Raw genomic sequence first — 20293 nt, forward strand, 5'->3', positions numbered from 1 at the left:
TGCATCTCTCAGACACCTGTCAGATTTCCACAAGCAATCTGCGAGACAGCACACTAAATACATTTTCACAGCACTGGAATTATATGCCTAATCCTGACAGTCCTATTGGTGAGTAAAAACGCAATCAAACACTTTCTATTTGTGTCCATCTCCGAATAAATGGTCACTATTGTGAGCTTATGAACAATGCATGATTCAGTTTTGTGAACGAGCATGCAAATGCTGTCTGAACAGAAATCAGTATCAGTCACAGTGACTCAGAGCTAAGTGAGTGAGTTTGATAACTAACTTTCTGAGAAAGATGCTGATTTGGGTTTTTTGTGCTTGTGACAGGTGAAAACCTTAATTTAGCATATTTTATAAATGATGACATTTTCAAAAGAGAATATAAACATAATAATTATAAGAAATGATATTAACATAATTCGGGGTTTTTAAATAAATGTATGTGTTTTAAATGATTTACAAGTGCATTTGTATTAACAAACCGTTATAAGCGGATAAATGAATCACACTTAATTAAAAAGGGGTATTTAAACTGGAATTAATTGAGTTTATTTGAAATCTAGTCAAACTGAGTTTATTTGGCACTGGTAAAAATACAACTGGAAAGTACCATCATTTTTCATCAGATTGTTGATATTAGTGTTTGTGTTTTATAGAAAGCAAACCATGCATGAGTTTTTTAGACAAAGGTGAAACTTGATTCAGCATGATCTGCCGCGCTTCCTACATTGCTAGGCGACGCTAAGATACAACAACAACACGCTGTTTAAACGGAGACACACGTCACCTGCATGTCAGAGCACATTCTCTGAGAATCTGATGACAAGATGTCTAGAAGAAACAAAGTATTGGTGACTGTATCAAAAGTATAGGCGACTGTATACTCACGATAAACGTGTTAAATCTTTTTTTTTGGTTAGATCGCTCAAGATTTTTTAAAAATCCACATTGTAAATAATGTTTGTCAGGTCCTAAAATTAGTTAGCCTATTAAATTGCTTTCATAAATTAAACTTATGTAATTTATCAACCTGTTTTTTCTTGATATACTGTATAATAAATGATGGTAACACTTTATTTTAATTAAGGTGTCCTTGTTACATGTTACATGTAGCATGTTACATGTAAATTAAATAAATAGCCAAACCCTAACCCTAACCCTAACCATAGGCCTATAGTTAAATGATATTTCTCAGTACTTAAATATACAATTATACTATAACAAGGACACCTTAAAATAAAGTGTAAACTTTAATAATTTGTTGTAAATCCCATTACGTTGTTACACTTTATTTTACAGTTATTTTTTACATTTAAGAACTGAGTACTATTAATTAACAACCTGTAGCCTACTTGCAGCAGGGTTATGGTTAGAACTGGAGTTTAGTTTAGGGTTAGGCCTACTGCGTGTAGCTAATTATGCATAATTTACTGTTATTACTATAGTATAGTACAGTACATGTAACATGTCCAACGAACATTAACATAAAGTGTTACCAAAAAGTCTACACACCTTTTTTTTGGGTTCCAAAAGAACATTTCAGTGAACAGTTCCAAAAAGAACCATTTTGAAGAACATTAAAAAATTACAAAGAACCTTTTCTGCATTCGAAAGCTTCCTTCCATGTTCAAGGTTCTTTATAGAACCACTGGTGCGAATAAAGAATCTTTATTTTTAAGAGTGTGACTCTGAAACACAAAAGTAAACGTCCAGATGCATCACAGAAACGAGCCTGCTAGCCTACACATTCTTTGGACATACATTTACATTTATTTACTCCAAACGCACTTACATAGAATAAACAATAATGAAAAGAGCCTGCTTTGTGCGTTTTTGAGTCTACCTGGATCAGGTAACCGATGACTCACCTCAAAGCCCCGCCCACTTTACATCCCACCTGCGAAAAAGCCGCAGAGTTCAGAGCAGAACGTCAGTAGTTCAGCATCAGCGCAGAGAAACACAAGCTCACTTAGCTGAAGAAGCCTTTATTGTTTCGCACCGTGGGGATCTACTTTTCCCACTCTCTGGTGGAACCGTAACTTTTTAATCTCGTCGCTTCGCCGTGAGTGCCAGTATGACCTCGGAGAACGTCTTTCTGACGGCGCTGCAGCCCAAGACGACCGTCAGCACTTACGCGGTCCCCTCCGAAACCGAGCTCTCTCACGGCGGGACCCACGCCAAGGAGGAGGCGAGGTTCAAGCGCGTGCACCAGCAGGTGACTTTGAGACTGGCGGAGAAATCCACGCTTCCGCGCCAGAACGGCTCGTCGTCACAACACGCAGCCTCAGGTGTGTCTCTGTGCGCTCGGAGCTCATTGTAATACATCTACAATAACACAACAGCCTTTGAATTATTAATCTGCTCATCATCTGCCAGCTTGACTTTACATAAAAGCCTTTGTGCGGTGCTTTTATACAGTATGTGCTTTCATTTAGAGTTGAATTACATCTTCATTAACTTTTGGGAACGTCATTATTTGTTAGATATCAATAGAAGAAGCGTTATTATTACATTCACACGCACAGGCGGTACTGTGCTGTTCACAGACAGGTATGCAAAACAATATAGTTATCAGAAACAAACTGCCTGGAGCAAAATTGTGGTCAAATGGTTTCTGTTATTTGGATATACAGTAAGACTAAATATCCCACGTCATTTGTAGATAATGTATCGTTTTTGTGTGTGTGTGTGTGTGTGTGTGTGTGTGTGTGTGTGTGACTTGACCTGAACTATTTTGCATTTACCTTTGTTTTCTAGCGATAACAAAAAATACCATCATAGATGGTAGGCAGTTAGTTTTCAGCATTGTTTTTAAACATTAGCAGTGGTGATTTAAATTAAGAATTAAAATCGGATGTGAAAGTTTTTTGTGTTAATAATTTACAGGAGTGAGTTGAGCAAGGTTCAAGTGTAATCTCAGTTCCGGTTACATGACTAAGTGAGAGTGAAAATTTCAAATGCTCTGCTTAGAAAAACCCAACCCACTGTAGACAAAAAAAAAAAAAAAAAAAAAAGTGCTTAGCATTGCACAACAGAAAGGTAATTTAGATCCGTCAATCATAATGGCTTTAATATGAAGAATGTAACCTAAGAGAAATCCAAACTATTTGTTTTAATCCGCAACCTTATAGGCGGCAGTTACTCGAAGTTTAGTTTTTAAAGACAAAAGAAGCTTGCAGTGCTGTGCGACTGTAAATCACATTAGTACACATAGTGTGCACTTGAAAGTACTCAAGTGTTCAAGAATTTGTGGTTATTTTGAGTGATTAAGGCCAGAAGTGATCGAATTTCTGGCTTTATTAGGGTCTAGCATTGCTATTTTCAGGGTTTTAACCTCTGGTGCTTAGCGGATACATTAACCGGACCCCAGTTTATGAGGTTTACCTGTGTTTGACAAGTTAGAAAAGCCTTGCGTCTTCCTGTTACAGGCTCGCTTTCAAGACAGTACCGTGTCTTGAAAGTGTTTGTGAGTCTGAAAACTAGATTTGACATTGAAATACCAAGCATTAGTTTCGAGCTTGATAGAGATGTAGGCCAAATGGATTGTTTTAAAACAAAACTGCATTTGAACACTTAAAATGTTAGTTCTAACATAGTAATAATTATTTGTGGTTAATTCTACTAATTTGAAGCAATGCGCTAGGGCAGGGTGAGGCAGGGTGAAGGGTGTGTGTTTTTTTTTTTGGGTAGGGACTTTGGGAGTGTCTCAGTCATCAGACCGGTTCTGTCTTTTCTGCTGGCTGTTGTCTACAACTCACTCCACACTTATTCACTTATGAAATGCTTATACCACACCCTAATTCACACACACACACACACACACACACACACACACACACACACACACACACACACACACACACACACACACACACACTCAAGTGCATGTACTTGCATGCCCGTAGATACATAAATAAGCCCTTGATGAAACAAACCTGGATGCCTTAGCCCCAGTCTGCTGCTGATCCAGAACAAAAACGCTGTAAAACTGTGGTGAACTTGCACTGCGGTAATTTGTGTAACTCTACTAGTTTGCAAAGACGCAGCCGAGCATACTGACTTAGCTGTAAAGTTACAGACTTGACGACTTTACAGAGCAGTAACTCTTTGGCTTTACATCTGAACACCTGTAACTTATTTCCCACAAATGTAGGCACTCTGTAATGCCATCCATTCAGCAACTTGATTACATTCAAACAAGACATACTAACTTGCATACAATAGTGTCATAAACCTGACTACAAGGAAGCAAACAAACTTGCACGTTAGTTCACAAAGTAGACAAACCTATGTACATGCGTAAGTGTCACAAACATGAAAGTTGTTTAATTAATTTGAGCAGACATGCGTGTTTACATCAAAACATACATACAAAGCTATAATAAACATGATTAAAGTGAAACAAAAAACATTTAATGTTTTTTCATGTTTAAAACAAACATGGATTTTTGCATACAAACTTGTGTACAGAGATATCATAAACATGACTGAAGGGAAACAAAACAACATATTTGTTTAATTGTTCAAAGAAAAAACATGGATGTTTACATTAAAAAAAAAACTTACTTGCATATAAAGCTGTAGTAAACATGATTAAAGTGAAATGAAACAAAACAAAACTTTTTTATTTAATTGTTCCACCAAAGAACAAATGTGCATGTTTGCTACAAGCTTGTGTACAAAGTTATCATAAACATGGTTAAACAACAAAGTTATTTGTTTAATTACTGCATAGTTTGTATGTTCACAATACTCAGTGCTTACAATAGGTTTTCAATTTAAAATTGTGTAGATAGTTAATAATCTTGTGTTGTAAAACAAAATCAATTAATTGGTTTAAACTAGATTTCTAGTTTCTTTTTGTTTTTTAATGTTACCTGATTGAATACATCTTTTGGAGAAAATGTTCTGATGGAAAACAGTGCAAGTGCAAGATCAAAGGCCATATTTTTATAATGAGGATCTTTGATTTAATTTTAGCTGGTTGTAGTTACTAGTTCAGATCAGTCACTGAGTTGAAATCATGGATCTTGTTTTTCTGATTCAAATATATTGTAGCTGAGCTCTTAGGTGTGTCAGTTGTGTTCAGAAATGTGTTGAATGTGATGGCACATTGAGAAAGTTCACTGAGAGGATTACTCAGGCCATAGAGACTAGTCCATGTTATTTTCTTCTGTGAGAAATTCAAGTTTACATGTGCATTTATATTCATTCTCTGTATTTAATGTATCTTCTCTTAGAGTCTGGGAATTACTCAGCGATGACAAAATATTCAACAACGAGCCAGAATTTCACTCCAAATTTCAGCTCGAAATCCTTCGTCTATGCCCCCGGCAGATCAATGACGGTAAGATTCTTTCCATTTCCAGGTCCGTTTAATTGTTTGAAAGACATAGCACTTATTGAGCCAAGTTAAATAAGTCTTTTGTGTGTGTGTGGCTTTATGGACATTTAACTTACATGTATCTTGTCCGTGTGTGTGTGGCTTTATGGACATGTATCTTGTCCAAATATTGAAAATGAGTAATGGAGATTGTGTTAGTTAGATGTGATATTTCACAGGTAAGCTCTAACCAACAGCCACATATGAAAAATCACAAGTTTAGAAATCTCTAAGCATCACTTTCAGATATATTCCTGTTGAGTGATCCATGTTAAAAGTAGAGCTGTTTATTTAATGTATTAAAAATGCATTTATTAATGAATGCCAAAAATGCATAAATTATTGCAAAAACTTTAATTATGATAAAAAATGAATAAACATAATGCAATTAAACTTCCCCATTGCATATGTTATTTCTATAATTAAGACTTGAAATACCACCCCAAATTTTTTCTCATCTCAATTTTGGGACCTTTCACTGCCGATATTGATATGATTATTATCAATTGCATTGATTCATTAATTGACACATGTAATTCGATAACTTTTTTTAAATCAGTTGATAGCTATAGTTGATAGGGTTCTACCTTTTCAATGTCTCTTTTCTTGTCTCTTTTCTTCTAGGCCCAGCGTCCATCCCAGTACTCTAGTGGTTACTCATCCCGCTCTGCCATTGATTTCTGCCCAAGAACCAAAATGAGTTACACAGGAGGTGGTGGTGGAGGTGGGGCGTATTACCAAGAAGATTTTGTGAGCGGCGGTTACCAGGGTGGCGGTTCCCTGGGTGGCACTTACCAAAGTGGCGGGGGCCAGGCACAACAGCAGCAGGTCAACAAAATGACTAGATCCTTCAGCCGAATCGGGGGTGACCCGGAGACCCAGTCCATGCATTCCATGCGTGTGGCATCCATGCCGCGCCAGGTGGTTTCCTCATGGGCGGCGCAGGATGACAGCGACGGCAGCCTGGTTTCAGAACGAGACGCCACTTACATGCAACAGGCCTCCATGCAGGGCATGAGCAACGGTTACACCACCAACACTTACCCACGTCAGTCCGTGTATTCGACCTGTAGGGTGAACGGATTCGAGAGTGGACAGCAGCAGGTCGGTTCTATGACGCTGCCAGTCATGAAACGCTCCCTCAGTGGGACGCTAGCCACTGGCGGCGGAGGAGGCGGCATGGAGCAGGAGGTTTACATTAAACAGCAGTCCTTCAAAGGCCCCGCCCACCGCACCATCAGCCGAATCAACAACCGGCAAACGAGTCGTGCATCCAACATGTCATCAAGCATGTATGGAAGTGCCGGATTCAGTGGCTCCCAGGGCAACCTGGCCATGATGCAGCAGGGACGGCTGTCACGCGCAGGATCTGTCAGGAGCATGCATAGCGTCGGGAGAGGCAAGGATGTGTTTGACGGCATGGATATGACAGGCAGCATGGGCAACCTGAGTGGGTAAGTACACGTGTGCTTTTGGTGTGACAAAATACTGAGCGAAATGCATCCCAAATGAGTCAGTAGGGCTGTCACGATAAATCGATGCATCGCGATTCATAGATCAATTCTGAATGCATCGCGATTCTCGCTGGAATCAATTCTGAGTTTAGTTTTTAACAGCAGATGGCACTCTAATCTAGTTTTTAACTGCACACTCAAATGCTTACGAAGAAGAGTGCTGAATAGCGACGTAATTACATCTCGGCTTAGAATGCTTTTATGACATGAGATTAATGTAAGCACAGCTCATTTTGAACGCCCTTGTAATTCAGTTCTAATTTTGCAAACTTTGTAATGATTATTTTAGGTTCAAGTGTATGTAAGGAACAGGAAGCAGGCAGAGTATGGCTGTTTCTAAAGCACACAGTGCCATCTGTTGTGAAAAACTAAGCTCAGAATCGATTCGAGAGAGAATCACGATGCATTCTGAAAACACCTGAATCGATGCAGAATCATTTCATGATTCGCGATGCATCGATTTATTTCCCCAGCCCTAGAAGAAAGTATTGAAATGGAAGTAGCGGCGGATATTGTATTGTGTATTGTGATCGTAAAATAAAAAATTAGGGCGTAGACTTGGTTCTGTCCATTGACTGTTGACTCGATGGAAGTAGATCTGAATTTTGAGCCGACTGTAAGAATGGGGTGGAATTTATGTGGACAAAATGATTGGAAAAGTCCAGCATGTGTCCCCAGGAAAAAAACATTGATTAATAAGATCGAGTTGCAAAATATTGATTTAAATTTACAATATTTAAGAAATGGAACATATGCATGGATGAACTCGTCACAATAAGATTAAAAACATTTAGAAAATAGATTAATTTGCATTTCATGGTGACTTTAAGGGTGTTGTTGGACTAAGCAGAAACTTGTCAAACTTGAGAGAGAAACTTGCCAAATTAAATTTGAGATGTTGAACTGAAGCGCAGCCACACTGTGCTTTTATATTGGCTGTTTTACAGTGCTGTTAATTGTGACTCATCCAATCATAATTCAGCAGTGGTTTTATTGTTTGGAGTTTTTTTTTCACTCTGGTGTTACATAAGGTTCATGAAGTTGTTTTTTTCTTTTGTGCTCATACCAGACTTTCATTCAAATCTTATGAACAATCTTATCTTTTGGTTTGCGCCCATCAAGTTAATGATTATGAAGCAAGGTAACCAAGGTATACCAAGTACCTTTTATAGAATAAAATGTTTTTTTTTTTCAATATTTTATTCACAAAATTATACCAAAATTGATTGGAAATTGGCACATTATATATATATATATATATATATATATATATATATATATATATTACAACTGTTGTATTATGCCCAATATAAGATTTTGGTCATTTTACAGTGACTGCTAACTAAGAATGTCTGGTGGCAAAACATCTTGCTTGAATGACTTAAGATGTACACAAAAGTAGTACGCTAGCACCATTAGCATAAAACACCACTCAAACATAGGCCTAATTGCTTGAAATGCACAAATAATGTGTTCAACCACAAATTACATGTTTCTTACCAGACGCTTCCTTATTACTGTCGGTCAAAAATTCCCTGAATTATGTACCATAGCTATTTGAGACATACTATGTTTTACCACAAACACTGTATATTACTGATTGCAAATGATTCTGCTAGCTGTTTTCATTAAAAATACTTAGCTTGGTATGTAAGTTTGGATAACAGTGAGTGCAGGACTGACCTTTGAAGCATAAAATGATTCATACTGTGCTTTAACAGCCTGTAAGTACACCCATACTTAGCTTATCTGCCCTTGTTGAACTAACTGTGTGTGTGTGTGTGTGTGTGTGCGCGCACATGTGTATTGTTTGATGTTGCCCAGCCCTGCCTATATGTGTGTTAAAAGTGAAGAGCGAGTCTGTTGCGCAGGCACACCCAAACCAGTCCAGCCACCTCACACTTCATACACCCTGGGAAAGAAACACACACTTCCTAGCACTCCAGCAACATGCACCAGCACACACAAACACACATGAAGGAATGTCCTGTTGAGCAAAAGACTCATGAATATTACTTGCTAATTGATCTTATCTTTACTGGACAATGTCAATAGTTGAAGTGTTAATTTTTAGTAAAGTGAAGTGCGGCCAAGTATGGTGAATCTGTGCTCTGCATTTAACCCATCCAAGTGCACACAAACCGTGAACACACACCCAGAGCAGTGGGCAGCCATATTGCTGAGGCGCCTGGGGAGCAGCTGGGGGTTCGGTGCCTTGTTCAAGGGTCTCACCACAGTCGTAGATTTGAAGGTTGAGAGAGCTTGGACATTCACTTCCCCCACCGACAATCCCTGCCGGACCTGAGACTCGAAACCGCAACCTTCGGGTTACAAGTCCGACTCTCTATCCATTAGGCCACGAGTGCCCCCCCAATACTACATAAAATTTCCAATTTTTCGTACTTTCCTGCATACATAATTAAATTCAACGAACATCGGTAAATCTGACTGCGCCTTAAGACCATGTTGCTACATGTATCCCTAATAAATCACAGTAAGATAGAACTTTTTGAAGTTGCAATAAAAATGGAAGTAGTGACTTTGCGGTTTGTGAAACGACTTGTAAAATAAAAAATTGCAGGGCGTAGACTTGTATCTATACATCGGTTGTTAATTGGATGGACGTAGATTTGAATTTTGAGATTACATGGACAAAATGATTGGAAAAGTTTGGCATACGTCACCAAAGAGAGTTCAATTAATCGGAAGATTGAGTTGCGGAAGACCGAATCAATAAAGAACAAACTAAGAACAAACCTCATTAATTACTGATTTTTGAACGCTCTACATAGGAAGCAACAGCTTGAGTCACAAATAGGTTCACAATTAATTCCAATAAGTTTGATGTTAACATGTTACTAAGCTAATTATTTAATATTTTAATTTTTCGTACTTTAGACTCAACAGTTTGGACATGCCGACTGCCATTAACTATCTTGATGAATCCGATCAAAATCTTCAGATGTTGGGGGCTGCCTACATTCAGCATGAGTGTTACCATAACAATGATGCAAAGAAACAGGTGTGTAGTTGCTGTACGTGCAAAGAAACATTTGAGTGAAATGTTTAAATTCGTGTTTTCGATATAAGTAGAACTTCTCTTTCTTTCAGGTGAACCAGCTGAAGGGCATTCCTCTCCTGGTGCAGCTGTTTACCAGCAAGAATCAAGAGGTGCAGCGCTACGCCACCGGCGCTGCCAGAAACCTCATCTATGAGAACATGGAGAACAAAGTGGCCCTTATTGAATCCGGCGGGATCCCCAAACTCATAGCTGCCCTTAAAGAACAAGACGACGAACTCCGCAAGAACATCACAGGTGGGCATTTCAGTCACGCTGTTCTAGTTAACTTCACTGCCAGTTTAATCACCATTGGGTCACACGTGAAAGGGCGAAAGATTTCCCTTTGATTTTGCAGGGGCTTCAAGTTTATTACTTTCAAACCAAGCTGCTTACTGTTGGTCAACGCGGTGAATCAGTGTGACTAACTTGAAAGCGTTGCGAAATCTACGTAGGGAAATCTTTTCCTCACATGAAATTTCTGACTGGATTTTGACTGTGAAAAACCTAAACCTTAGGCCACATGCCAATAACAAACCTCATTAAGACTGATTTGAAACACTTGTATATAGATAGCAATTTTGAGTGCCACTGTAACAAATGGTCCACTGAAGGCGAGTTGAAGTGAGAACCCAAGTGCAGTTTATTTACATAGAGACAAAACATAATCCAAAAGACTTGACTGGAACAGACTTCACTAGGCATGAACAGACTTGAATCGTACAGACTTGGCTTGACATAAACAGACTCACCGACAACAGGGTTAAAACATAAGCTAGACAAAGAACAAAGGCAACATGAGGGCTATTTATAATTAGTGTGTGATTATAATTAATAATTGACGCGAGTGGTAGCAAAAATATTTTGGGTGAGCTGTTTGGGGTCTCTGAGACCCCAGCTATAGAACATGATAAAATGCATTCAGTTTCTGTCTGGTGTTGAGGTTATTTTAAACTATTCTACCAAATCCCAAATAAGTGTAAACACAAACACACAACCAAGTCAAAGTCAAACACAAGAGTCATGCGAAGTGCCGATTTTTTCAAACCAGCTGTCCCGACCTTACGGTACTGCATGACGTTCGAAGCTTCAGTCGTCAACAGTTATGTGGTGCTGTCATTTTGATACAAGCATCGGCACAGTGTGTGATACAATAGTGCTTTGAAAACTGCGTCGGAGCATCAGAGCCTCTGTATCCATCGTCCCATCACCATGTATAGACTCACATTTGATTCCAGTGGAGTTTGAAGTTTGCATGTAGCTAGGCTAATGATTTAGGTCGCAGATTTACTAAACAGAGAAAATTAGTATGAGACCGCAAAAGTGCTGGAAAGTTCTGCGGTTGTTCTACTGACAATGCACAAATTAAAAAAACACAGATGCAACAAAATTGACCAAATTAGTGAAGATAATTGGGTGCGTGTACACAGGCAAAAAATGGGTTAAGACATGCTATTTTGGGGCGTTAAATAATGGCGTAAATACCAGCAAACTGACTTCCACAAACCTTAGTTAATCATTTATTTAAATACTTGCTAAAATTAGGGGTACTCCTACAAATGCATATGCAATAAGGTCAGCTGCAAAAATAACTCTGTCCATGCCTTTTAATCCCTAATTTTCCACTGCGTGTCTTTAGTAAATCCTGACAGTAGTTTTTAACGCCTAAAGAGAGTTTGCGGTGATGTAACCTGTTGATAAATCTGGCCCTTATTGTTCTAATTGGCTTAACAAAAACATAACACAAAAATATTCTCTGAAACATTACGTTTGAATTATCTTAAATACTGTTTTTATCAATACTTTGCTGTACAGAATTATATTTATGCAGATTTTCAGAAAAAAATACACATCTGCCATGCGTACTGGGCCGCCTCTGCCAGAGATACAGCTGATGTTGCTTTTCATTTTTACTCAGTTTTACAGTATAACGTGTAGAAAATATAGAACATCCTTCAATTAAAGATTTTTAATTCATGGTAGTGAGATCCAGTGTCCATTCACACTCTTAAAAATAAAGGTGCTTCACGATGTCATAGAAAAACCTTTGTTGTCTAAATGATTCCAAAAAAGAACCTTTAACATCTGAAGAACCTTTCTGTTTCACAAAAGGCTCTTTGTGACGAAATAAGGTTCTTCAGATTACAAAAGGGTAAGAAAGAGAAACCTTTGACTGAATGGTTCTTTGTGGAACCAAAAATGGTTCTTCTGTGGCATCGCTGTGAAGAACCTTTTAAGCATCTTTATTTTTAAGAATGTTGGCCATTAAATGACTCCGGATATGACGTACAAAGAGCTTTCCATCATTAGACTAGATGTGTGCATGTGTATCTGCATGTGTTGTACGCAGGGCGTTGCCTAATCTCTCAGTATTGCATCAAACTATTTAATTATTGCTCGACGTTGTCTTGACATGTGCAGTGGAATGAGCGGACTCCTGTAGCGAAGGTTGGTGAGTCAGGTTTATGTTTTTCTTACGGCTCTGTGCGTGTCTGGATATGCAGGAGCTCCAATAAAACGAATAAATCTACCAATGTGAATCCCACCACTAAAAAATGCAGCATTTAAGAGGATGACATCATAACGAAAGCTAAGGAGGTTGTAAATCTTTTGCAAGGAAGTTTGATTTGTGAAATTGGTCGAAACGGTTGCTGTAGTTATGATTTTTCACCACTTTTTCCTCTTCGTTTTTTTCTTTATCTTTATTCAAATGCTTATCTATTTCCCACGACACATTCCCATGCTCTTTTCCTCATTCTCTTTATCGCTCTCTCTCCCCTTTGCTCTCATTCCATGTAGGTATTCTGTGGAATCTGTCTTCTAAGGATAACCTGAAACAAAGGCTGGCACAAGAATCGCTTGCCGAATTGACAGAGAAGATTCTGATTCCCCTCTCTGGCACCGGGGACCAGGACATCATTGAGCTGAACCCCTCGGAGTCCGACATCTTCTTCAACACTACCGGCTGTCTCAGGTACACTCACACACACACACACACACACACACACACACACACACACACACACACACACACACACACACACACACACACACACACACACACAGACTGTTTTGAGTTCCCCTTCACTTGTTCCTGTTCCTGTAGGAACTTAGTGGACTTCACTGAATGAAAATCCCCTCTAGCCACATCCCTGCTAGGAAACCTGAGAATGAGAATACTTAAGAGTTATGTTTCAACACAAAACCCAACCCAAACTATATTTTATATATTTAATATTTTAGGACTGTCATTTTTAGAAAATTATAAAATATGAAGTCTGTTTTTAGGACTGATATTTTTGGAGAATTATAAAAAATTAAGCCTTTTTTAATGACTGTCATTTTTAGAAAATTATAAAAAAATATATTAATTCTGTTTTTAGGAGGGTTATTTTTGGAAAAATTCTATTTAAAAATTCTATTTTAAGACTTTTAGTTTTAGAAAATTATAGAAAAATATTATGGAAAATTAATTATATTTTTTGTTACTTTTGAAAATTATAGAAATTTTTTTTTTTTTTTAGGACTATTATTTTTAGTTAACTGTAGAAAATAAATTATATTTTTAGGTCTATAGATTATAGAAAATTATGCTTATTCTTAGAACAGTTGTTTTTAGAAAATCAAAGAAAATTTATTCAATATTTAGGACTATTAGTTTTACAAAATTATAGAAAATTAATTCTATTCTTAGTACTGTTTTTAGAGAATTATGCATATTTTATAAGTGTCAGTTTTAGAAATAGTATAAAAAATTATTTTTAGGATTGTTGTTGTTAAAATTGTAGAATATTAATTCTATTTTATAAGTATAGAAAATTAGAAAGTTTGCAAAAAATTATAGAAAATCAAGATGATTTAAGGGCTATTTATTAGGCCTGTTATTTATTTATTTCATTGTGACTTTAATTTTGAAAATACTTTATTTTATGAAAATATATTTTAGAGATTAAAGAAAAAGTGCACTAATGATACTTAGAGAACCACTGTATCCTAAATTTTTTTTTTTTTAATTAATATATATATTTATTAATATACACTTTTTTTCACTGGTAAAACCAGGTATTTGTGAGATTCATCTTTTTATATCTCTTTCTGTTTTCTTGTACAGGAACTTGAGCTCAGTGAACGAGAAGACCAGAGAGAAGATGAGAGGGACCCGTGGCCTTATAGATGCTCTTGTTGGCTATATTCAGAAAAGCTTGCAGGACAGTAAAGTGGAGGAGAAGGTAATTGTGTAACACCTTCTTTTTTTATAATCTGCCTCTGTTGTTGCCTCCGCCTCCGAGGTGTGTGTTCACATGGCCGTTCATGAGTGTGTTTCTCTCTCAGGGTGTGGAGAACGCAGTGTGTGTGTTGAGGAATCTGTCCTTTCAGCTGTACTCTGAGATCCCCCAATCAGCACTTCTGCGGCTGGAGGGTCCGAGTCGAGCTCAGAGCTCCTCAAAAGGAGAAGCTATCGGCTGCTTCACCCCTAATAGCAAGAAGGCCAAAGACGTAAGAAGCTGCATTCAAATTCCTATTTCAGTTTTCATTCTTAAACTTCAGCTTCATCTCATTATGTGTTTTCCTTCCAGAGACAAAATCAGGACCTCACCACATTTACAGAAGTGTCTCGGCAGCCCACAGACATCGAGTGGCTCTGGCACCCTAAGATAGTGGAGCTGTATAACCAGGTGCTGCAGCGCTGCGAGATCAACTCCACAACGCGAGAGGCCGCAGCCGGAGCCCTGCAGAACATCACAGCTGGAGACAAGAGGGTGAGAGTTTCACCTGACATTAGCCGTGTGTCCGCCAAAGCATTTCTAGCCAAATGCCTAGTTGTGAGCCCACCCCTCCTCGACTGTGATTGGACGGCTGACTGAAAAGCAACAGTGTTGAGTGCTGTTTACCCAAAGTTGAATATTCTTCAAGCCTGAGAATAAAAATACTTAGCGCTTAGCATAAAAAAGATGCTCAACGCCTCGTCACGCTGCTTGCATTTTAAAATGACACTCCCATTGATAACAATTAAAAAATACTGGGCTAGAAATAGCCTAGGAAAGCTCCGACACTATACCTTAGCATCATACTAAGGTACAACAACTCTGAAAACCCCAGTAACTGTCAAGGAACCACCCCAAAATACCTTTGCAACATCATAGAAAAGCTTGTTTCCATCCAAAAATTCACAACACTTTAGCCTATCTAGCTAATACTTAAGAGCATATTAGCTTCTGCCTAGCAAACATCACAGCTTAGTTCTAGCAATGCCCTAGCAAACACCTTAGGTGCATCCCAAATCACGTGCTTATGCACTATTCTATAATGTTTTGTAGTATAAATAGTGCAAGTAGTGCATTCACACTGAAAATTCGAAAAGAAAAGTACACTTTAAATACCTGGAGGATGCATTAAAAAAATGAAGCATGGAATTTCATGAACTTAACTGTCGCAGCTTTTATTACATCGCGGAGGGGGAGGGGCTATCAGACTCTGATTATAAATGACAAAATAACCTTATAAAATTCACACACTAAACAGTTGAGTGCATAGAGTGTATAGTGTGTGATTTGGGACACAACTAAAGAATAGTTACCACCTAGAAACCACTCAGAACTCCTTAGCAATACCACAGTAATCACACACGAAACCTTAGTAACCACCTAGTAATCACATTAGCAACTGCAGCTAGTTATTAAGCAGTTATTTTAACAAAACTTCTCTTATGTGTCAGTGGGCGTCCATCTTGAGTCGTGTGGCGTTGGAGCAGAGTAGGATATTGCCTGTCGTTCTGGATCTCCTCAGGACCAACAACGATATTGAGCTGCGTTCTCTCACCGGCTTCCTCAGAAACCTCACCCGTCATGCCAAGGACAAGAACGACATGGGTGAGGCTTCCTTCCTTAGCTACAGAACTTCAGTCCATTGCATCTATGTGGCGTTATAAGAGCTCATTGTTCTGTGTCTTTCGTTTTAGCCACAAAGGTGGTAAATCCCTTGCTTGCCAAACTGCCTGCCGATGGCCGCCAGAAGGAGCCGTCCAGTGACGTGGTGGTGAACATCTGTGGAGCCCTCAACAACCTGGTGACCAGCAGCATGGTGGCTGCACGAGACATCACCTTCTTCGATGGTCTGATCAAGCTGGTGGGCATCAAGACGTCTCATGACAACAGGTGAAACTAAAAGCCATCCAAATTTCCTACAAAAATTCCTACAAAATTATATTGCTTCCAAACTAACATTGCAATTTCAATTTTCCATTTTAGCCCTGCTAAACTGAAAGCTGCTAAAGCAGCGGCAACAGTGCTGAGCAACATGTTTCAGTATAAGAAACTACACAAAGATTACAGAAGCGTAAGTATTAGGACCACATAAATTATGTGTATATATATATATATATGTATTATGTTATTCCAATATTATTCTGTATATTATTCAGTTATTGGAATAATGTAATAATGTATTATATTATTCCAATAACGTTGATATTATATTTTTAGTCACGTGACAGAAATGCACCTGTAAATAATTGGTAATTGAAACAAGGGTTGCCCGGTCTGCATAACAAAACCAGCCCAACTGAAACTCAAAACGTGCCCAATCGCATCCAAAACTAGCCCAATTGTGTACCAAGGGAAAGCGGCTATAAAAATCCCTCCAAAATCACGTTCTTTGGGGTTCGCTTCAACCTGCAGACTTAAAAACACCTCGCAGCAGCAAAAAGTAGCCCAAATAAATGGGAGATCCACAGACTTGGCAACACTGCTGAAAACTTTCCTTCTTTCCAGATTCATCCACACTAGTAGGTGCCAGTTTAATGTCCAAAACCACTGTTGTATTATCAAGCTAAATATGAAGTATTAAACTTTGTTGCATAACTGTTTATGCTACAGACATGAATGAAAAACATTTTGTCAAATCATGCCCTCATCATCTTAAAAATTGAGTGTTACAATTTTCATAAATTTGCAAAAATCCCATTGATTCAAAGAGCAAACCGAGCCATATCTATAGACCAGAACATTGTAGAAACATGGGGGTGGATGCTTGTGATTTGGGACAGTCAGCAACCACATAACAAAGCTCTAGTAACCACCCAGAACACCTTAGCAACTACACAGCAACACCGTCCAAAACACCACTATCATTAAGGTGACTTTTACACAGCAAGCACCACTCACATTTACTTTAAAGTATTTTTAAACATTTATCCTTAGTAAAATTTTTGTAGTATTCTGACAATTCTGTTTTAAAATAGACAAACACTCACATATTCAACATAGAGTGGGTCGCCCCCTACTGGTGGCCACCATTTTGCGATCACTCAACTAATGAAATACAAGTCACGTTATTTACTAAGAAATCATTTTCAATTACAGATGACACGTATGCTAGAAAAAGCATTTGTATTTGAAAACGTCTCGTTTTGTGTAATTCATCCACACCAGTAGGTGTCAGTGTTTTATTTGAAAATGCAGCAATAGTATTAAACTTTCGAACATAGCTGTTCCCGGACCGTTTGTGCTAAACGACACGAAACGAGTTTGGCAAACTCATTCACTTTTCTAAATGACCAAACTTACGATTAACTTAAGTGAAATTTACATAAAAAGAATGACTCGCGCCATATCTAGAGACCAGAATATCATAGAGAGTCAGTCGGCAACCACTCAGAACATCCTAGAAACCAAATAGCAACAGTATAGCAACAATGCCTGGAGTGACTTACTCACATTTACTTAAAAAATTGTAAAAATCTAAACGTTTTACCATTTTGTCTTTATTTTTATTCAACTTAGAAAATAAAACCCTCAGAACGTGTCTCTTTGTGTTGTGTCATTACAAACTAGTACAGCTGCACATCGCGATTACTGTCGATCCGCTCTGCCCTCTAGACATTTTCCAGTTATTTGAAGACTGTTTAAAAGCCCACATAAACACACACATTCTCACAAACATGCAAATGAATACATATCATACTGGATAATCAGATGGGAAATAACACACTCATATTTGAGTTGCTTATTTCCAAAACACACAAACATACACAGTTAAAGCTTGTTGATATGGGAGGTAGATGTTCAGCCACACCCTGGTGATGTGGATTGCAGTTGATTTCCTCGTGAGCATGTCCTAACACACCATACAATGCCACCAGTGAAAAAAAAATAAAACGTGTTCTGTCTTCTACTTCAAATCTGGGATGCTAGCCAATGTGCTACCTGGAACAACTATGTGCCTGTAAGGTTAAAAGCGTCACTCACTCATGGTGTTTTTTTTTTTTTTTTTTTTTTTTTTTCGCTTTGTGTTTTACAGAAAGGGTACCAGAGAGAAGACTTTGCAGACATGGGCTTCTGAATGGATTATATTGTCAAACAAGAAGATATTTAATAAGGACATTGGATAAAGAAAACACAACTGGAACACTGGAAAAATAAATATTCTGAAAAGTGGATAACACACACAAGACTTTATTGCTACTGTATAGGACGAACACTTCCTGTCTAGCGTGGTATTTTTGTCATTTTTTCCAAAAATCCTCAGGGATTTATTGCAATATGTTTTTTCTATTAATATACAAAAACACATACTATCCACGATATAATAATTATATCTTGGGAATTTAATCCAGCTTTAACAGTTTCAATCTTTTTTTTTTTTTTTTAGATATTTGTAGAAAAATATCTGTATTATGATGGTAGGGAAGACATTTTAGCTGGAAAATTGGAATTGTGAGGGGATATAGATAACATAAGAAGATTGTAATATGTTTTATAATGCGTATAAATGCTGTAAACACAGGCCGGAGAGATTTGGGCTGTTAATCAGCCCTCTTGTCATAACAGAATTGCTTATTTCTTACTAGTCTGATTTAAAATCTAGTGGGTTTTCTTCTTTTTCTTTTTTTGGTGTTTTGCTATGTACAGATAGTATGTGTCATTATTTAGTGTACAAATAATAACAATAATGATATGAGGACACATGGTAAAATACAATCTGAATGTTTGAATGGAAATGTTGCATTTAAACCCACTGACTAAACTGATTAAGTATGTTTTTAATAAGAAACATCAATATATGCCAAATACATATGGATCATTTCTGTTCACTTATGAATTATTATATGGTGCAATATGTGCATTAATTTGATAGTAAGCAATTCTACTTACATGTAGTGTTCTTTTTTTTGTATAAAATTTTTTATTATGGATGTTGAATGTTTGGTTTAGGTTGGTATGCTTCTAAAATATATTTAATCTGGTGTGTATGAAATAGACTGTTATGAGGGATTTGCAGTCTTTAAATATTTGAGACATGCTTTTTTTTCCACCGGATGGAGACTTGATTCTGCAGAGAGGTCTTGAACTTTCTGACCTTTAAGAATGCATTGAATGTTCTCTTTTCAAAGTCTTTGATGATCGAATGTCTAGTATATTTTTTTAATTCATCATAATTTCATTGTAAAATGCATGTGCGTGAGTGTCATAGATATATGTTCATATAAAAAAAAACAATAAAAAGGAAATAAAGAGAGTTTGTGTTTTTGATTTTTTTTTTCAGAAAATAAATCCTGTATTAGCATCTTTTAAAGAGTCAGTACACTAAAAATCTAATCATTTGCATTTACGTAAAAAAATAAAAATAAAAAAGTATGTTGTTTCCTAACAGAAATTTGCATTCATGCTGATTTCAGCCCAGTTTGTGTTTGTCATAAATCAGCAAAAACGGTTAACATGTCTTTATCCCACCCTGTCCATTTTTCTTGCGTTTTGCTACTGTTTCTGTCCTCCTCAAATGTCGGCCCTCCCTTATTTACATACTTTCTCTCTGTTTCGACATGAACAATCAACTACCACACCCTACTGCAAAACTCGATGACTTCCTCACAAGCCGCTACATTTACAACATTTCTAAATCATAGACTGTCTTAAAATGTCTGTATATTCTGAGCAAAAGTATGTATCGTTGACATCTGTGTCACAGCAAAGCCTTTCTTAGTACTGCATGTTTAACATTATTTTGACCTCAACGTCAAATAGCTCCCGGCAATATAAAGGGCAGCTATGAGCTATGTACCTTCATAGCAAATTACAGGGTACAAAACATTCACTGTTTACACCACACCCACTACTGAGTGTCACAGACTGTTCTTTTGCTAGTGTTGACTGATGGCAGTTTTTGAAGAAAAAGTGAAGTGGTGTCATTAATCTTCCATTCAGGACTTAAACTTGAAGGTTAATGCTGCCATTTGTTGCATGATATGGTGTCACTTATAACACAGCTGTTTGGTGATTTTATCCACCACAGTCACATTTCTTAATATCTTTATTTGATAATATATGTAATGGT

The 20293-nt window shown here is 37.5% G+C and overlaps 1 protein-coding gene across 1 annotated transcript; it reads left to right on the top strand.

Annotated features, from left to right (window-relative positions):
• The first annotated feature begins 1906 nt into the window (after positions 1–1906).
• pkp3a (plakophilin 3a) lies at positions 1907–19477 on the top strand. Its single transcript, XM_042753678.1, has 13 exons — positions 1907–2294; positions 5247–5353; positions 6014–6843; positions 9802–9925; positions 10015–10219; positions 12761–12935; positions 14073–14190; positions 14294–14458; positions 14539–14721; positions 15678–15831; positions 15921–16116; positions 16210–16297; positions 18260–19477. Exons 1-13 carry the CDS (start codon positions 2081–2083, stop codon positions 18299–18301), a joined length of 2601 nt encoding a protein of 866 aa, XP_042609612.1. The 5' UTR covers positions 1907–2080; the 3' UTR covers positions 18302–19477.
• The last annotated feature ends 816 nt before the right edge of the window (positions 19478–20293 follow it).

This window comes from Cyprinus carpio, chromosome B25 (assembly GCF_018340385.1).
Source record: "Cyprinus carpio isolate SPL01 chromosome B25, ASM1834038v1, whole genome shotgun sequence".
In the NCBI taxonomy this organism is placed as follows: Eukaryota; Metazoa; Chordata; class Actinopteri; order Cypriniformes; family Cyprinidae; genus Cyprinus; species Cyprinus carpio.

Excerpts from the sequence above, each read along its gene's own strand:
- pkp3a (XM_042753678.1), top strand. The coding sequence starts at position 2,081 with ATGACCTCGGAGAACGTCTTTCTGACGGCGCTGCAGCCCAAGACGACC. Across the intron at positions 10,220-12,760 it reads ACTCCGCAAGAACATCACAG|GTATTCTGTGGAATCTGTCT; the intron begins GTGGGCATTTCA and ends CATTCCATGTAG. Across the intron at positions 16,117-16,209 it reads AAGACGTCTCATGACAACAG|CCCTGCTAAACTGAAAGCTG; the intron begins GTGAAACTAAAA and ends TTTCCATTTTAG.